Source organism: Peromyscus leucopus, chromosome 5 (genome assembly GCF_004664715.2).
Source record: "Peromyscus leucopus breed LL Stock chromosome 5, UCI_PerLeu_2.1, whole genome shotgun sequence".
NCBI lineage: Eukaryota > Metazoa > Chordata > Mammalia > Rodentia > Cricetidae > Peromyscus > Peromyscus leucopus.
This window is the reverse complement of record NC_051067.1, coordinates 94089495-94108201: the sequence shown is the minus strand read 5'-3', so window position 1 is coordinate 94108201 and position 18707 is coordinate 94089495. Positions and strand designations below refer to the sequence as shown.

The following is an 18707-nucleotide window of genomic DNA, read 5'->3' as shown; positions in this document are numbered from 1 at the left end:
ATAACTAAAGAACTTGCTAAAACAATATATTCCAACACATAGTAAAGAGAATTTTTCATCACTCAGTATTTTGTTGGCTCATTTTCTTGGACATCTCCAGGCCCTTATCTGGAAGTCCTTATCTTTGGCCTGCTTCTGGAAAGACAGGTGGGATTGTGTATATTTCTATTTTCATGGTCTAACTGCCTCTAGTATGTTGCTATTGGGTGCAGAATTGATAAAAGATGTCTAAAAACATAAAATCTTTTGATGAATGTAGCACATCACTGGTATAGTCCCCATTTTTCTAATACATGGTAGATCCTAAATACCTGTTTCCCATCAAATATGGTGTTGAAGGTTACATCTAAATTAGACACATAAATCTGATATGCATTTAAAATTTGCTGGCACAGGCTACACACTAGGTAGTCAAAATTGTCCTCAGACTCTGTATAGCCCAGGCAGGCCTCCTTGAACTCTCAGCTTTCTGGTAATGAGATGACAAGCATAAGCCACCCTGCCCAGATTAAACACATGATTTTTAAAGAAACCTGACTATGTGAGGACAGCAAACAAGCATGAAAACACACGAGTTCCCTCATCTCAGAATATGATTACAGGCCAGAGGAAAGAAGCCTGGATATCTGTACAGAATCAATTCAGGGAGGGGAGGATATTGGGTTTTGATTTGTCTAGACACCCTGTGATTATCATTCCAGGTGAGACTGGAAAGGCAGGAATGTGCCAGGCAAGCCAAGTCTTTTGGGGACCTCATTGACAAAGTTCAAATGATTTTGATTACCACAGCTAAGTGAAAACCTTCTGTTTCCAATTGGAGCTATTATCTTGATACAAAACTCTTCATGTACCTTTAGTTCTAGAATTGAATAAAATTTCATTTCTTCTTGAACATCAATTGATTTAATCTTATCACCTTGGGCCAATGTGCCAAAATATATGTTAAAAGGAAATTTTACTAAGATAATTAAAGCAATGATTTGTTTTTGCTATAATATAAAGCTTAATGTATTCTGAGGAAAGAAGAGATTATAAAATATTATCATAAACTTTAATTAGACCCAGAAACTTAATGTGGCTGATTTGTGTTTAAAAAGCAGAGACTGGAATAAACTAGTGTAATGGTAGCATTTTTATATCAGATTGCAAAGACTCCTTTTTAATTTTTTTAAACCATTCTACTTTCCCTTTGTTTAAAGTAAATAACTTTGGGATTCTAAATAAAGACCTTGAATAGACATAAGATTTAGAGCCTTTTAAAAAGCATAACTATCTGTTGCTTCTTTCTGTAATATCAGGTTATATTATAAAACAGTAACTGGAGAGAATTCATAAAGCACTTTTAGATGTATTTTGTCACATAAAATGTATTTTGTATCTCCCTTACTATATAAATGTTAATCTGGCTTCGTGTTTGAGTCAGAGTAATCTTAAGTGCTGAGGGCCAGTGAGTGCCCTTTGTGAACAGCATGGAGAGCTGTGGGCAGTGCCCGTCCGTCATCTGTTCCTGCACATTGTCATCTCAGCTGGGCAGTCCTGGCTATACTACAGCAGGCCATTGTTTGTGGAGAAAGCTGATATTAGGAGGAGATGTGATAAGAATGCCTTAAAAAAGATAATTGAATACTATCTGGTTTTTGGCACTAGCCTCTTGTATCTCTCTGTATTTTTATCACTCTCGAGTCCTTTATTCAGTCTTTTTATAAAATCCCATTATTTAAAAATTGAGGGCAGAGTGGTGGCTTGTAAGGAGCTTAATATATTAATCTGGTGCTCAGTGATAAGCCTTTATTCTCTATTATTCAACAAACCCCATTTTATTGAAAATATGGGAAAATCTGCAGAAAATAATGAAATATAAATTATTATCCCAGGGTTCACTTCAAACACTTTCCTATTTATACAGTAATTTTTTACATATGGTAAGGACATTTTAAATGTATTGCTAATGTTTTAAGGGATGGAATGAGCATGTTTGTATTAAATGCTGCTCTTTCTGATGTTGTTTAGATGGTTCTCTTTATAGCATGGTTATAATATCTCCAAATCAGACAAATGGATGGGGAGATGCATGGTAATAATCAAGCAAAGTCTTAATTGTAGAATCTAGACTTTTATCCACGCTTTACTATGTTTAAAAACTTCATAATAAATCACTGGAAGCAGAAAATGCTCAGATATTTCCATGCTGGCCTTATCAAAGAATATGGAATAACTTCTCTTTTTAAAACCAAGTGATTGTTGATAACATTTCAATAATCTTATGGCATTTAATTCTGTTTTGTTTTTGAGAAAATGCTCTACTTCCAATCTGAACTTGAGAAAACATGAACTTGGAAAAGGAATGGATGAGTTAAATTACAATAGGTGGAAAAACACAACCTATAACAGGGATGTAGTAATGGAAATATAGTCATATTTGTGTGAAAGGTCTGGAAAGACACCAAGAAGCAAAAAACACCTGCTCTTCTTTCTACAGGAATACGTAAAATTAACATGCGAAGCTCACTTAGCTTTAATTTTTAATTTTACAAAACTTTCTAACCCCTACTCCCAAATGGGCACAAAGCTAACTTACATTAATATGGAGCTTCTGCTGTGTGAGTCTTCTAGGTCTAGAGTAGAACCTAGGTTCTACTTCTCTGGTCTAGCTGTGGTGGGGATTTGCACAGAGTTTGTGATCCCTCTGTTTCCTCCCCTCCTGCTGCAGGGAAGAGGATGAAAGTAGAAACATCAGATGGCTGTAGGCGCCAGCTATGTAGTAGCACAAATACCAGCTGAATGTATTTTTGGTCAGGTACAAAGAAACAAATGGCTGTTGGTTTTCCCAAATGTTGTTTACCCTCCTGATATTCTTCCCAAAACCATCATGTATAAATATGTACTGTATTTACTTCAGTGTACAGCTGAGCACAAACTAAGCAAGGCTCTCAGGCACTGATGTTTATTCTTCACTATGAAGTTACTGAGGTTTTTTTTTTAACTGAATGGATCTGAGACTACCTTAGTGGCTACTTCTGGGATAGATCTTGCTAAAACTAGATTATCTAGAAATAGAGTGATGAGAGAGAGAGGCAAAGAGAGAGATGGGAGAATAAAACCAGTTCATTTCCTTGATAATGGCATTACTATATTCATTAAGATGGTTTCTGCATGATCTAACTACCTCTTAATAGTCCCTTTCCTAATATCAGCATAGATTTCAGCATGCCCTTTTGGAATCCCAGAAAACTGAAGTGCATGTGAAAACAAAACTAATATCTGACAGCATCATAGTCTCTTAAAACCATCAGCCACTAGAACTTCTACCAGGAAGCCATGACACAATTTATGTAACAAAGGCATTATCAGTCAATGTCTGGTATGGAAACAGAATACATTAAAATGTTGAGGAAATATTTAATATACTTAAAACAGTGTTGCAGGCCTGATTGAACTGAATTCTGGGGGTTTTAGGAATAATTTAGAACAGTGAAGTCTTAATCATGACTACGAAGAAACAGCGAGAGAGAGAGAGAGAGAGAGAGAGACAGAGAGAGACAGAGAGAGACAGAGAGAGACAGAGACAGAGACAGAGAGAGAGACAGAGAGAGAGACAGAGAGAGAGACAGAGAGAGACAGAGAGAGAGACAGAGAGAAAGAGAGAGAGCACAAAATGGGGCATGGGGGAGGTATTCCCTTCAAAGGCCCAGTCACCTACCTCCTATAACTCAGACCCAACACCTGTGCCCAACTCTCCCAATAATGTCACTAAACTATGGCCCCATCCAAGGATTTAAGCTGTTGATGAAATCGGAGCTCTGGCGCATAATTCATTCAGTTCCCAATCATCTTTCAAAGAATTTTAGAGGGCTAGAATATAATTAATGTGGGAAAAATATGTGACTATGGGATTGGTTTTATTAAAGTTGTGTTGTTGAGAAGAAAAATTGAAGTTGGGACTGGCAAACTTAAGGTAAAATACCTACTGCATCAGAAACCACTTGCATTCATATCACCTTTATGCTGTTTAACGTCTGGGCGGCCCTAACATTTTAATAACCTCTGTGTTCTACAGATTTTGTATTCTTTTATGATATTGCCTTATAAAATTCTTAGACGTTTATATGGACCTGAATGCCCAAAGGTTTAGCAAATAAGTCTGGAGTTTATTTTACACTAAAATTCAGGACATATTTTATTTTAAACCATTATGAAACTTACAAGTAGCAGAATCTATGACTCTGTAACCAATAGAATGTTTAAGGTTATAAAACAAAAAGCAAATTCAATGGATAGAAAAATAAACATAACAAAGCTTCCAAATAATCAGGGAATACTTATCTGAAAATGTAAATACTATTCAATATAGAAAGATGTTAAACCTGTTACCCCCGCCTTCCTCACTTGTAAATAGGGAAAATCACTTGTTTCTGAGAGAATGAAAATGTGTGGTACATAGTGAGCCTTAATAAAGGTTAGCTATCATTGTTAGAATGATGCCATGATAATTAACTATCTGATCATATTTCAAGCTCTGTGATAGAGATCAACTAACCAACAGTGGCAAATATGGTACTCAGAAGTCACAAAAGAAAGTTACCTCCATAGTCATTCTTTGGTAGTTAACTTTGATGAGTAACCCTCAAAGAAAATTTAAGATCATTTTAAAAATTAGTTTTAACTGAAAGGCAACACAATATAGTTTTCAATGGTTAAACAATTGAATAACAGTGTGTGCACTGAATATATGCTTGTGTACCACAGGAAATTTCAGCTCAAAGTGGATCAGGTATAAAACAGTGATTCCACAGGATGATAATGGAACACAAAACTCATATTTCTGGTGATACTGATGTAAACAAGTCTGCTTTACTCTCATGCATATGAAAATATGGCACAATGCAGCAGATGGTAAACAATCCTAAATAATGTTGATAAATGATGGCATAAATGGTTTATGCAGTTATGGCTTTGTATTTTTTTTATCTTAGAGTGCATTTCTACTTACAAAATAATTTACTGTACCTATATTCTCTGTATACCAGCAACAGCCATATACACACATTTAAATGTCTATGTATATATTACAGTATTTCCTTACTATATCAAGAGGCCACAGTGGATGTTTGGCCTTTATCTAGGTTTGTGTAAGTTCACTCTGTCCTTGTTTCCACAAGGATGCAACTCTAGGTGGAAATCTGTTCATTTTCTCAACTTTACCTATGTAGAAACTGAGGCATAAGGTTTAAGTAGTGGAGTGATGCATAAAATTGGGCACTGTGGGTTGGAGTTGGTACTCATAACAAGCATGCATTGTTGTGTTACTAACTCAAACTCTAGGGTAATGTTGACTTGGGGTTTCTTCTACCACTTCCATTACATTTATATATGAAACTTACAGGAACAAAGTCAATGACCATTTTAGGTTATAAAACAATGATAAAAATATAACAAGTTCTAAATAATAAGATGTATTTGTCTGAAAATATAAGTAATATTGAATAATAGTTTGATGTGCAGTTATGGGTCTTGTCATTCTGTAGTCCTTCTGAACCTTAGTCATTATCTATACAAGGAAACCATCAAGCATGAGTAATTAATAAGTTGGGAATTTTTAACCTCTAGAATTCAAGGAGGTGTGTGGTGGTATTCTAATTGTACTGAAATGTGATTTTGATTGTATGTTAATAAATAAAGTTGCCCGGGGGTCAGAGCTATTAGAGCCATAGCAAGAGTGTGGCAGTGGTGGCACACGCCTTTAATCCCACAGATCTCTGTGTGTTCAGGGATACAGCCAGCATTGGAGACATATGCCTTTAAGACCTAGGGGGCTGTACATTCAGACAGTGACGAGGCAGTCACGTGTTTGGGTTTACAACCAATGAGAAGGCAGAATGACTGGAAAATCGACTTACACACAGAAAATAGCTCCTTTTCGAGAAGCTGGGACACAGCAGGAGGAAGGGTGAGATTTTAGCTCTGAGCTCTGACCTCTTGGCTTTCTCTTTTACATTGGTTCTGTGTTTCTTATCTAATAAGATGGTTGGTTACATCTACAGAGGTGGGAGTAAATTGATTTTCATCTAAAAGTTAACCATGAAAGACAAAAAAATGTCTTTCTAGAAACTTGTGTGAAAGAGGTGTTGAGGAGAGAAGGCTTCTGGGTGTTTACATTTTTCAATAGCATCAAAGAATACGAAAAGACTGTGACAAAGGAGACAATTTTGGCATTTGGATGAAAAGGTTTTTAGCAGATGGCATATGTGGACGAACTAGATGAGAATGACACATTCATGGACTTCATATTGTGAAGTGCTGGGGAAAAAGAAATAAATGAAGAATGTTTCAAAGAGAGCTTCAAATAAGTGCAAAAATATTGAGCATCAACAAGACCGCTAAAGATGACTTTACAAAATAACTTTTATCACTTATGTGTATATGTTAGAATTCTTTATCATTAATTTAGAACTGAGTAAAACTTAGCATTATTCATCATTAGCTTATACTATACTTAAGACATCACATGGATCTCCAATGTATAATTGGGTAAATTATAAGAATTATGGCCGTTAATCTTTTTTTATTATTTAACTTGATGAACTTGGGGTCGAAATTCCTTTATCCTTGATGCAAGAGTACATTTTTCCTTTTTCTTTCCTGGTAAGAGAATGATGTCATAAAGATGAGTATCTTAGTTTTGTTCTGGTGCTGTATATAAAATACCCTGACAAAAAGCAACTTAGGGGAGAAAGGTTTGTTTTTGTTTTTTGTTTTTTTTTTTAACACTTATAGTCCATGTTACAGTCCATCATTGTGAGGAAGTCATGGTAGCAGAAGCTGGAGACAGCTGGTCACACTGTGTCCATAGTCATAAAAGGAATGAATGCAGGGAGGAATGAATTTATAAATATGTGCCACTCAGTCTTCTGTATCTTTTTCATTCAATCCCAATCTGAATGGTGCAGCCCACATTCAGGGTATATCTTCCCATCTCAACTAGCCAGCCCTTTTAAGAACAATCTGTACAGTCATGCTCACAGGCCAAGCTAATCAAGACGATTCCTCACTGAGATAGCCTTCCTATGAGAGTCTAGACTGTGCCAAATACAATCAGAACAACACAACACCAGGAACATCAACAACACTGAAGTTTGTGTCTCTTTGAATAATATCATGATGCTGTTACAGTTTGTCCTTAATTTTGAAATAATAATTTTCAGTTTTATTCAAAATGTTCTGCTCAAGACAAGATATGCCAGAAAAAGAAGCAAAAATGGATAGAACCACAGTATATAACAAATTCACTAAACAGAGTAGATCTAAATAAATACTGTCTAAATAACCAAGTAACCATATTTGAACTCACATTAAAGTATGTAAATTCTTTTATTCAGATAATGTCCAAATCAGATAAATTTGGACTTCTAAGAATATTAGAATATGTCCACTGTAGAACATATCATTAGTGACATGTTTGTTGGCATTGTCCTTTACTATTTGTTGGCTAAGACTAATTACAATACTTTTCTGAATGCTGGAAGAATTTAGCGCTGTGGTTATCACTCTGTATGCCGTGAATGTGTTTCTCTGATTGATAAATAAAATGTTGATTGGCCAGTAGCCAGGCGGGAAGTATAGTATAGGCAGGATGGGCAGAGAAATGAATTCTAGGAAGTAGAAGGCTGAGTCAGGAGATGCTGCCAGCCACCACCATGAGAAGCAAGATGTAAAGATGCTGGTAAGCCACGAGCCACGTGGCAAGGTATAGATTTATAGAAATAGGTTAATTTAAGATGTAAGAACTAGCTAGCAAGAAGCCTGCACCATTAGACCATACAGTTTTAATTAGTATAAGCCTCTGTGTGTTTACTTGGGTCTGAGTGGCTGCAGGTCCAAGCAGGCCTGGAGAAAACTCCAGCTACAGACTTATACAGGGGGATGAGGAGTACACGATAGTGCATTATGTCCCTAAAACTACAGGGACAGCCATTCTTAGAAGCATGAGGTACTAACTGTCAGTATCAGACATAGAACAGAGCCTAGTTCATGAGCATAGTTCTACTATTTTGTTTCCAAGATGGAGTTATTCACCAATAGATTGTGCTGTAGCCAGGCCATTCATTTCTGTGCTTCATTAAGAAAGAAAAAAATGCTTGAGTTCCAATCTGAGCATTAACCTACATGACTTGTCTGTTAGAAGTCGAAGAATAAACATTGAGAAGTAGGAAATAGCTCAGGACTGAGACACACCTAAGCTGTGCTTCCACCTCTGGGGGAGAGCTCCTGTTAAATGAAGTACTCACTGGTAAAGATGTGCAGATTCTCCTGTCCAGACCAAAGATGCTCAGAGACAGCCTTGGTCTTCTTTATTGGTCTTGGTCTTTATATTTTTTCCACAACACATTAGAGGGGCATGGGTAGAGCTAATGTTACTGTTAGTTGCTTTCTCAGGCATGGGACAAGTGTCAATACTGCAGATCATTTTAGTGGTAAGAACTGGTCCCACATTGGCTTACATGTGACTCCAGAATAATATCTAAGAGTAATTTACAACTGTGAGCATAGGTTTTTTTGTTTGTTTGTTTGTTTGTTTGTTTATTTTGAGACATGGTTTCTCTGTGTAGTTTTGGTGCCTGTCCTGGATCTCACTCTGTAGACCAGGATGGCCTTGAACTCACAGAGATCTACCTGGCTCTGCCTCCCGAGTGCTGGGATTGAAGACATGCGCCACCACCAACTGACTGTGAGCATAGTGTTTATTCTACGATTATACCTTTCCAAGTTTCTCTGTCAACCTGTCAATGATGATCTTGTTTTAAAGAGATTGTGTAACATTCTACCAAATGTGCTTACTTGGAAGCTTTGATTGATCTATTCCAAAGTTTGGAAGAAATAAATTTGGTGAACTCTGCCATCTCATATTTAATATTCACATAAGAAGGGAATATGTGACAATGACAACAGAACGACCAGGCTGAACATTTGTCCTCTTAGAAACACCCAATGGATACACCTAACTAACTTATCTAAAAGGAGTTAACAAAATGGAAGTTTGAAATCCTCAGATTTATGTTGATCTGCGTCTTGAAAACTAATTGGAGTAGATTACTATATATTTCAATTTTCTGAGTGTGACTCAATTTTAGTGTTCATTGGTGGATGAATAGATAAGAAATGTCATATATTGCATGATAGGATATTATTCTGCTCCTTGAAAATAGTGACACACTCTCATGTGCAATGGCATGGATAGTATACCGAGAGGGCATTAAATTAAATAAGTCAAGCACAGAAAAGCAAATAGTGTGTAATATCATTCATATGTGGATTATAAAAAGGTTGATCTCATTGAATTTCAGAGTGGAATATTAGCTACCAGTGGCTGAGAAAGGTATGAGGGAGTGGAGGTTGGGAAAAAAAACACAGTTGTACAGGAAAAAGCAAGTTCTGTTGTCACTATAGTCATTCTTTGATTTGATTGTAGGATAATATATAGATACAGAAAAACATTACATTATAGCCCTTAAATATATTTAGTAATTATTAGTGAGTCAAACCCAGAAAGGAACATTTTTGATCTGAGAAAGGCTGTCTTCCGTTTCAGCCTCCCTAGTGCTGGTATAGCAGAGTTTACCACTGTACCCAGCTTGAAAAACTATTTTCTTTAACAGAATAAACAACAAACATGTTGAAGTAAATCATCAGGGTTGTATTAATTCAATAGATTTAAAGGCTCTAAAATATAACTAAACAAGGCAACTAAACATGTGTTTGCTTCTAGGCCCCCTTATGTGAATCTCATGTATTTGTTTGGGATTTTATGACTTACATGAATGAGCTCAGAGGAATTTATCTTTTACACTGACTCTGAAGCCTTCAATTTTTTTGGCTTGTACTTCCTTCTCATCCTGTTTCAGCTTCAAAAGAAGAAACATGCTGAAAAATCATTTGAAATTGGGAACATTGAAGCGGCTCTTGTCACTCACCTCCCTTGTCCTTGCTTCAGAGCCTCCCCACTCAGCCATGGCAGAGAATGAAATCCAGCTAATGAAAATGGCCTCTTGTGTAAACCTTGCCCAAGAGTTCTCAGTGAGAGTTGATTTCTTATAATTCGAGCTAAAAGATCCAAAGAAAATTTCTACCAACATGGAATTGCTTGGAAATTCTTTGCCTTAATAGTAAAAAGTTTGGAGAAAAGTTAAAATCTAGAGTCAGGTATCTATCAAAGGATATACAAAGTTCATGACACTCTGTTCTAGGAATAAAAGAATACTACACTGATATTTATGTTGCATAGTTTATTATATCAATACATTTAATGAACACATATGATAGTACCGATTACTATGGTAAGTGATTGATAAAATTCAACTAATCTATATAAATAAATAGAAAAGTAATAATTTTGAACTTCATTTTAGAGAGCTATATACCACAGGAGCAGAGAGACAATCAGAAGAAAAATAAATAAGATATGACAAGCTTTATAAAACTTTCTATGTAAACATAATATGAATCGTTAAGATTGAACTGAAGGGGAATTTCATTTTTAAAGGCAAGAGTTTAATACAATGAATGAGGTAGAGTAGAAAATAGTTGGATATTGTAATCACAAAATAGGTCAAAGATGTAGAGAAAACATTCACAAAGCAAAAGTGCAGGTGTTTTCACGTTTGTGCTGAGGTGTTCACAACCCCTAGCAGAGGGGAAACACAATGAGATAAGAGTTTCTAGAGCAGTCAAGTTAAAATAAGGGGAAGAAAACCGTATCTGCCATTGGCAGGATAAGAGTAAAGTCCTGTCCACATGGCTGTAAGGCTCCACAGATCTCACAACTTTAGAAAGCCAGTCAGCAATAATATTTAATGTTAATTATGTACACATATGTTTGACTCTTAACTTGATCATGGAAGTCTATGACATGAAAAGCAAATGTGACCATTTCAGCATTATTTCTTGCTGGAACTTCCTAGGGGGGGCAAGGTAAATATTAATGTATAAGAGGGAACTATGTTCCATCCATATTACAGAATATTTATATGCAACAAAGTAATCGAAAAGAGCTGCACCAGTTGGCTTAGGGAAGCTCCAAGAAATCTTCTTGAAGAATGGAAACTACTCATTCTATGTCATTTCTTTAATTCCTATTTTAAATTAAAAATAGATTAGCATTTTTATTTTAAAGATAGTTCATTTGTGAATATACAAAATTGTAGAAAAAAAAGAAAGCAAACTCCACATTCATACCTCTCAAGGTAACCAGTATTAGTATTCTAGTTTAGAGACTTGAGGTGGGCTGGGATTAAAGAGAGGAGGTCTAACACAGGACTTCATGCTAGCTTAGAACTTACTATGCATTCTAGTTCAGCTTCAAATTAATGGTGATCTTTCTGCCTCAGCCTCCCCGTGCTGCGATTCCAGTTGTGAACCACTTTGCTCAGGGTGGTTCAGACTTAAAATGTAGACACAAAAAAAACCCCAAGTATTGTCTTATATATGATATTTTTGTAAATTGTTATCTTTCATGTAAGTTGTAAAGGTACCCCCTTCATAAGAATAAAGCTGTCTAAACAGGATTTGGACAGTGACAGCACTGATAGACATGGTAACAGGGAAGGGACAATTTTACAGTGCCTCACCCCTAGAAAAAGTAGTACAGACAACTTACTCTTCAAAAAGAGTAAATAAGTCATGAATGAGCCCCCCATCTGGTTATCCAATGCTAAGTGATCAGCCCTGAGGTCATGTACATACAAGTATCACTAGTCACACATCAGTGTGTTGTGTTTATTTATTTATTCATATATATGTATGCAACAACAATAATCATAAAAAGTACTCTTCTGTGTGCTACCCTTTCTGCTCTGTAATCTGTGTTACCTGGGCCTCATAGCCATTCAGTGACCTACCGTTGCAATGCCTGCCATGGTCCCTGAAGTTGAGTGCTGTGATCTGTGTTGATTTTTTTCTAACTTGAGTTGATTCTGGTCAGCTAGTCCTCTCAGAATCCTCTGGCTTCCTCTTGAGATTTCACAGCCACATTGGATTTCCTCTTATCATGTGGGGATCAGTTTGTTCCATAAGACAGCAGAAGCCCAGATTGATACTGTCCACAATCTGGCTTCTCTAAGAAGTCTGCCCCCAAGCTTCCCTACTCCTAGATCATCCTAATGATGTGAACTCACTTTTTCTTTCCCCAGCCCAGGAAGAAGGGGAGAGGGAGTCTGGCCCACTCTCAGCACCCAGTAGTGTGTCTCTTTTGTTCTTCACCGGTCTGCTCTTCAAGTCTTGTTTCCTTTAAGTTGGACAGAGTTCTCATGTCATCACACTCTTTTCCTCACCATATGGCCCCATGTGCTAAGTTCTCCAGACTCTCACTTCTTAGATCCCCAAATGCCACTCATTGTGAATGAAGCTATGCCCTTCCAAGTGGAAAGCTTACTTTTATAAGTTATTTTTCCTTTGTCTTTTAAAATTTCCTTCTTGAGATGCACTTGTCTTTGTTCCAGAATTTTTCTGCTTGGAGGAAGTGCATGTTCAGATGTCACAGAATTATCCACCTCATTTCAAAGATGAATTAAGGTTCATTTAAGTATCTATATGGTTTTCAGTTTTGCAAATTTAAAACCTCAAGTTCAAAATATGTATTAGCTGCATCTAACTTGTCATTGTTAAAATTGGTAAACATCAGAAAGAAGGTGATTTCTATTACAGTCATCCTTTAGGAAGCCACTGTCATTCCATAAGTGGCACAATCAGGAACTGGAGGCAGTTAGAAATGGGAGACAGACTTTTAGTATTTCACAATAATATGCACAGAACTACATGTGCACCCATATCTGCAAATAAAAATACATATGCAGGAGTATGTTTATGGTCTACTTGGAAGCAGTCCTAATAACCTTAGTAATTCTTAAGGCTTCTCAAGACATCTCATTTCACACATGCTAATGAATGCATCAGTCCAGAATGCAACATAGAACCCCAAGTTCTCTGTTCTCACCTACCGGACCCCTGTCTCCTGGATGTCATGCAGAAGCTTAGGGAGCCTAAGCTAGCTGCCTTTGCTGCCTCTGTTGCCACTTTCACCTGCCAAGGTCATGCTCCAGTGACTCACATGGACCAAAGTCAACCCAGTGAAGGAAGAAGGCCCTCTCCTGTCTTTGCACCACCGTCACCCTATTGAGTTTGGTGAGGTACTTGTCTTCTGTGACATCATGTGGGAGAATGAACTTTTTAACTTCTTTCCATTTTCCCACTGAAGCCTTCTCACCATAAAGTAGTGCCCCCAATTTTCCTATGTGTGGGATGAGAAGAAAATGGATACGAACATAAAGAAACAATCCAAATTATGGAGATACCATCCAGAGTGCAGAAGAGCCACAAATACCAAGTGCTGTCTTCACTATTCTCTTGCTGATTCTCTTGGTATATTTTCCACCGAAAGAGACTTCTTGGCATTTTGCAGTTATGTTCTTTGAGTATGCTCCATTGCTGCTCATGGCACCTGCTTCTCTGAAATCTGATGACACATTCACCAAAGTTAAGCCTGGACATTTGAGCCTTAAAAAAACTAACATAATTAATTAATTAGATCTTTATGTATGGCCTCTGACCATCTTCTAATGGGGAAAACCACATTGCTACATTAGGTACTACTTTCATTTGTTTTCACTAAATCTTGTGAAAACATGATTGTAGAATTTTACTTTCTGTTTGTCTTTGGTCTAGGAAACAAACCAAGAACTATAATGACCCCAGATAATATCCCTTAACATGAACTTTGAAAACTCAGGCCCAGTAGATAGTCCATGACCTACATATGTCAAGTATTTTGGAACATAAGCTCAGAGTTTTATTTCTTTCCAAGTCACTTGATAAAGATATATAAAGTAGTAAAATGAAGTGCTCAATGCTGTAGAATAATATGTATCCCAGGATGGGTCAAGGAATTTGCATGATAAAGATAGAATTGTGAATATCTAATTTGTAGATGATTTAGGAAAAACAGAAGGCAGAGTAATTTTTAATCCAAGAGAAATAAAACATCACATTTCTAAACATACAATTTAAATGATAAACACTGCAATACTATTTATTCTATAATATTTTTACAACTAGACATTGTTGTGGGATGTTCTGTATGGCAAATATGTTAATAAATAAAACACTGATTGGCCAGTAGCCAGACAGGAAGTATAGGCAGGACTAACAGAGAGGAGATTAGAGAGAACAGGAAGGCAGAGGGAGATACTGCCAGCCGCTGCCAGGACAAGCAGCATGTGAAGATGCCAGTAAGCCACGAGTCACGTGGCAAGGTATAGATTTATAGTAATGGGTTCATTTAAGATGTAAGAACTAGATAGCTAGAAGCCTGAGCCATTAGGCCAAACAGTTTGAATAATATAAGTGTCTCAGTCATTATTTTATATGTGGGTTGTGGGACTGCGGGGGCTTGGTGGGACCTGGAGAGAAGCCCTCCAGCTACAAGACATCCTTTAACTTACTGAAGAATAAACAGAAAATCTAATTGCTGATTATTTCTTAATTATATACAATGGGAATGACTTTTTATATCTTCTATAGACTCTAGAAACTTAAAATTATTATTATTTTCATATAAATACTATATTTGTTGAAAATATACATACAAAGAAAAATGTAAAGCTAAATTCTTATACAAATTACTTTGGTATTAATAGTTTACACTTTGCTATGTGTATGATTTTGTAAAGCTGGTGTTGTATTATAGATACTGCCATGTAACCCTCTTTCTTCTTTGCAAATCCAGGAACAAATCTGAGATTTCATGAAATAGGCCTCAAAGACATATTTCAGTGAGCTTGGTTGAAACTGATTTCTTCATTTCTTCTTCGAGCCAAACAGATTTTAAATTTGGGGTATTTGAGGGCCACACAAGTGACCTTGACTGGGACATCAAGCCAGGGGTTAGCTGTAGAGATAGGGTCTGTCTGCTCAGAACATAGGAAACAGGAAGTGTTCTCTGTTGCCACCTGGTCGTGAAGTTTTTCTTTTTTTTCTCCATTTTGTTCAGCTTCTCTATCCCATTCCTTCTCCTCCCTTTTTCATTTCAGACAATATGCTCTTCTGAGGTGCCCCTCTGGGGTGCTCCTAGGTGGGAAACTGCGTCCTCCTGTCCATGTTCCCCTCACATACAGTAATTCAGATATCCAGGGCTTTCTAGAAAAACCTGAGCTAAAACTTGGCCTTACCCCTCAGACTCCTGCTGATGTTACTGATTTCACCCAGGCTTTGGCTGCACTCTTTCCCATCTGCCAACTTAGCAAGGGAGTTAAAATTCCCTTAATATTTTATTCAGAATTTGACTGTTTTTAATCAGAAAGATTATTTTGTGAATTTCTTCTGCCATGTGACACAAATGAAGGTCAAAAATATTTACTTTGAAGATTAAAACTATGTCATGTGTATTTATATGGGGAAGTGGTGCTTTATTTAACTTAAATGTTTATGAACAGCACATTGACTGTCAGTGAAATTTCTTTTGAAAGCTTATAATATCATACTACAGAGCCGGGCGGTGGTGGCGCACGCCTTTAATCCCAGCACTCGGGAGGCAGAGCCAGGCGGATCTCTGTGAGTTCGAGGCCAGCCTGGGCTACCAAGTGAGTTCCAGGAAAGGCGCAAAGCTACACAGAGAAACCCTGTCTTGAAAAACCAAAAAAAAAAAAAATCATACTACAGACAATAATACTTAAACTGTATTTTGAATACTTGCTAAGCATGAATTATATCTTCTTTTTAATTAATAGATTCCATAGTCATCATTTGATTTATAGAAATATCAAGGGAAAAGTACAATGTCCCATATTCAAATGATGAGATACATGTTTGGCATTGCATATTGTTAAAATATTCACAATAGGAAACATTTTATATTAAGATCACATCTAAAATACATGCTCAACTCAGGTTCAGTGTGTTAAATTAGGACCCTGGTGAGTATAGCTGTTTTCCTATGACCACAGTGGGAGTGATCACTTAAAATTTACTATTTTTATAAATTCTCCTAAGGTGGTCAAACTTGTTTATTTCTAGAATAAATTTTATTATGCATATTTAAGGCACATACAGCATAGTGTTGTGGGATACATGTAGATAGTAAAACGGTAACTATGGCAGAGCAAATTAATATACCCGTCACCTCATAGACATACTCATTTTTCACTTACTTTTTGTTTTTGACAAAACAGCTAAAATCTACTCATTTGGCAGGAATCCCAAATGCAGTGCAATTTTATTAATTACTGCTCTCATGCTGCACATTATCTCTTCACAGTTCTTTATTGTTCATTTCTCCTGTTTGTAACCAGGGAGCTATACCCGCCTATTGCCCATGCCCACAATCCTTGTGTCCAGACTCATTTCTATTTATATTTGAATTTAAAAAAATTCCACATATAACTAAGATCATTTCATGTAGTTCAACGTCCTCCAGTTTCTGTATTTCTTGTAGCATGATGTGACGAATATCAGGATCTCCTTGTCAAAGGTTTAACATTCCGCTGTATAGATTGTTCATCTGTCTGCTAGTTGGACACCTATGCTTATATCTTAGGCATTGTGAATAGTGCTGCAGTGAAAATAAAACTGGAGATAGCTATATAACATGGTCAATTCAATCATTCATTGGTTATTTACACAGAAGAGAGATTGCTGCATCATAGTACAGCTTTGTTTTTAATATCCTTAGGAATTACCGTTCTGTTTTACAAAATGGCTGCAGCAATCCATATTCCTGCCATGAGTATTCAAATTGTCCCCTATCCACATTCTCACCAACATTTTTCTCTTTTAGCCTTTTTAGACTTTTTGGTCCTAGCTGCTTCTCTGTGGAGGAGCAATGATCTCAGAGCTTTGCTTCTCATCTCTGGGGGTCAGTGACAATGACCATCTTTCCACATATGTGTGCTCCACTTGTCTTCTTTTTGGAGTGACACCTGTTCAGATCCTTTGCTGTCATTGTTTAATTTTATTTTGCTTGTGTGAGTCCTGAACTTTTGTCTTGTCCTGAACTAATGCCAGTGGAGCTGTACATGAATACATGTCAAGTTGTTCATAGCCTGTATGCAACACAGAGTGTCCTCAAAACTCATGGATTTATGATGGTTGGTTTTTTTAAACAATAACTATAGTACCTGAATAACAAGGCTGCATAAGTCTATCTGTGGATTATTGCTATGTATAATGGTGACTTCAGTAAATATATGACTTTCATCTTTATTTCAGAATGTCACCTTACAGATAAACATGGACTAGATATGGGCACTGTATACATTGTATACATTAGTGACTTACAATGATTAAATATTTGAAATAATATTATACTATCAATTTTAACATCTTTGTTCTTGTGATTGAGCAAATGTTACATCTAATTTATTTCCAGTATTCTATATGTCAATGAAACGCAGTTCCTGACATCATTTCTTTCAACACATTTTTAAAAGATTTATTCTTATTTATGTTTATGTATGTATGTGTGACTGTATGCCACTATGTGAGGGCCCCTAGAGAGGCCAGCAGAGGGCAGTGGATCCCCAGGAGCTGGAATTACCAGCCACTGTGAGTCACCTGACTTGAGTGCTGGGAAATGAATTTAGGTCCTCTGGAAGAGCAGCAGTGCTCTTAACCACTGACTGACTTCTCCAGCCACTTCTCTCAGTTCTTTGGTCCAACAGTGACTTTGGCCAACAAGTCAGTTGGCAAGATATAAAAGGTGGTACAATAAAAATGAAGGAAAGATGTCAAGTTCAATTTTTTGGCATGCTTTAGCACAACCAAAATTCACTTCCTATAATATACTAGGATTTTGAAAACCATCATGTATTCCATTGTGTTAATTGATTGAATATTTATTAATGTAATCATATATTTTGTATTATAGTGAGTGGACATCCAATACTCAAGAGAGCTAATATCCAGACTGCTGGCAGGTTGGTGGCTAACTCCATAAGAGAAAGGAAAATGAGACAATTTTATAAATCATAAGAAGTGGAATAAAGTTTTCAACACAGCACTCCTTTAAATGGTTGAACCGATCTCCTCAGAAATGCATATTAGTAATGACCAAAGAATGATTTGCTAACAACAAGGATAAAAGACAAACATCTTTGCATATGCAAAATTGGACATTGACAAGTTAGTCCATTATTTATAAGTGTGTTTAGATGAGTACTCTTTGTCTTCTTAATTAAACATCTACTAATCATAATAAAGCTGTATAGTGTCACTTACTGCTTTCATTGGACTGATATCCGTTTCTGCTCCACTGCTAGTAATTGTTATAAACTTTAAAATTCTCATTTTCAAAATTCTCAGTTCTAATGTTTAAGATTTATAATTCATCATTTTTTTATTCTTTAAAAATTCTGTCAATGTGATTTTGCTAAAATGAAGCATTTCAAATAGTTTGTTTTTCAGAATGTATCTCATCACTTAAGTTTTTTGACTTGTTTTAGAAAATGGTGTCTAAATCATATACCACTAAATCATATACCATTTTTCTATACTCACTGTCTTTCCCTGCCCTCATTGCTCATTCTAAAGGGAAGAGCTGACATCCAAGATGCTATATATCTGATATTCCTTACCGTTTGTGCTGCAAGAATTTAAAGCGTAGTGGCCACAGCATCAGTTCCTTAAGAATCTTGAGTTTTATCCATATGTCCATTCTTAGATTTATA

At 36.4% G+C, this 18707-nt stretch overlaps 1 protein-coding gene across 1 annotated transcript in view; it reads left to right on the top strand.

The window, feature by feature from the left end:
• Iqcm (IQ motif containing M) overlaps positions 1 to 18233 on the top strand; it is a 469797-nt gene extending 451564 nt beyond the window's left edge. Inside the window, exon 14 of the mRNA XM_037206157.1 lies at positions 17909 to 18233. Coding sequence (XP_037062052.1) covers positions 17909 to 18012 — 104 coding nt within the window. The 3' untranslated portion in view covers positions 18013 to 18233. The remainder of the gene's footprint in view (positions 1 to 17908) is intronic.
• Positions 18234 to 18707: the final 474 nt, after the last annotated feature.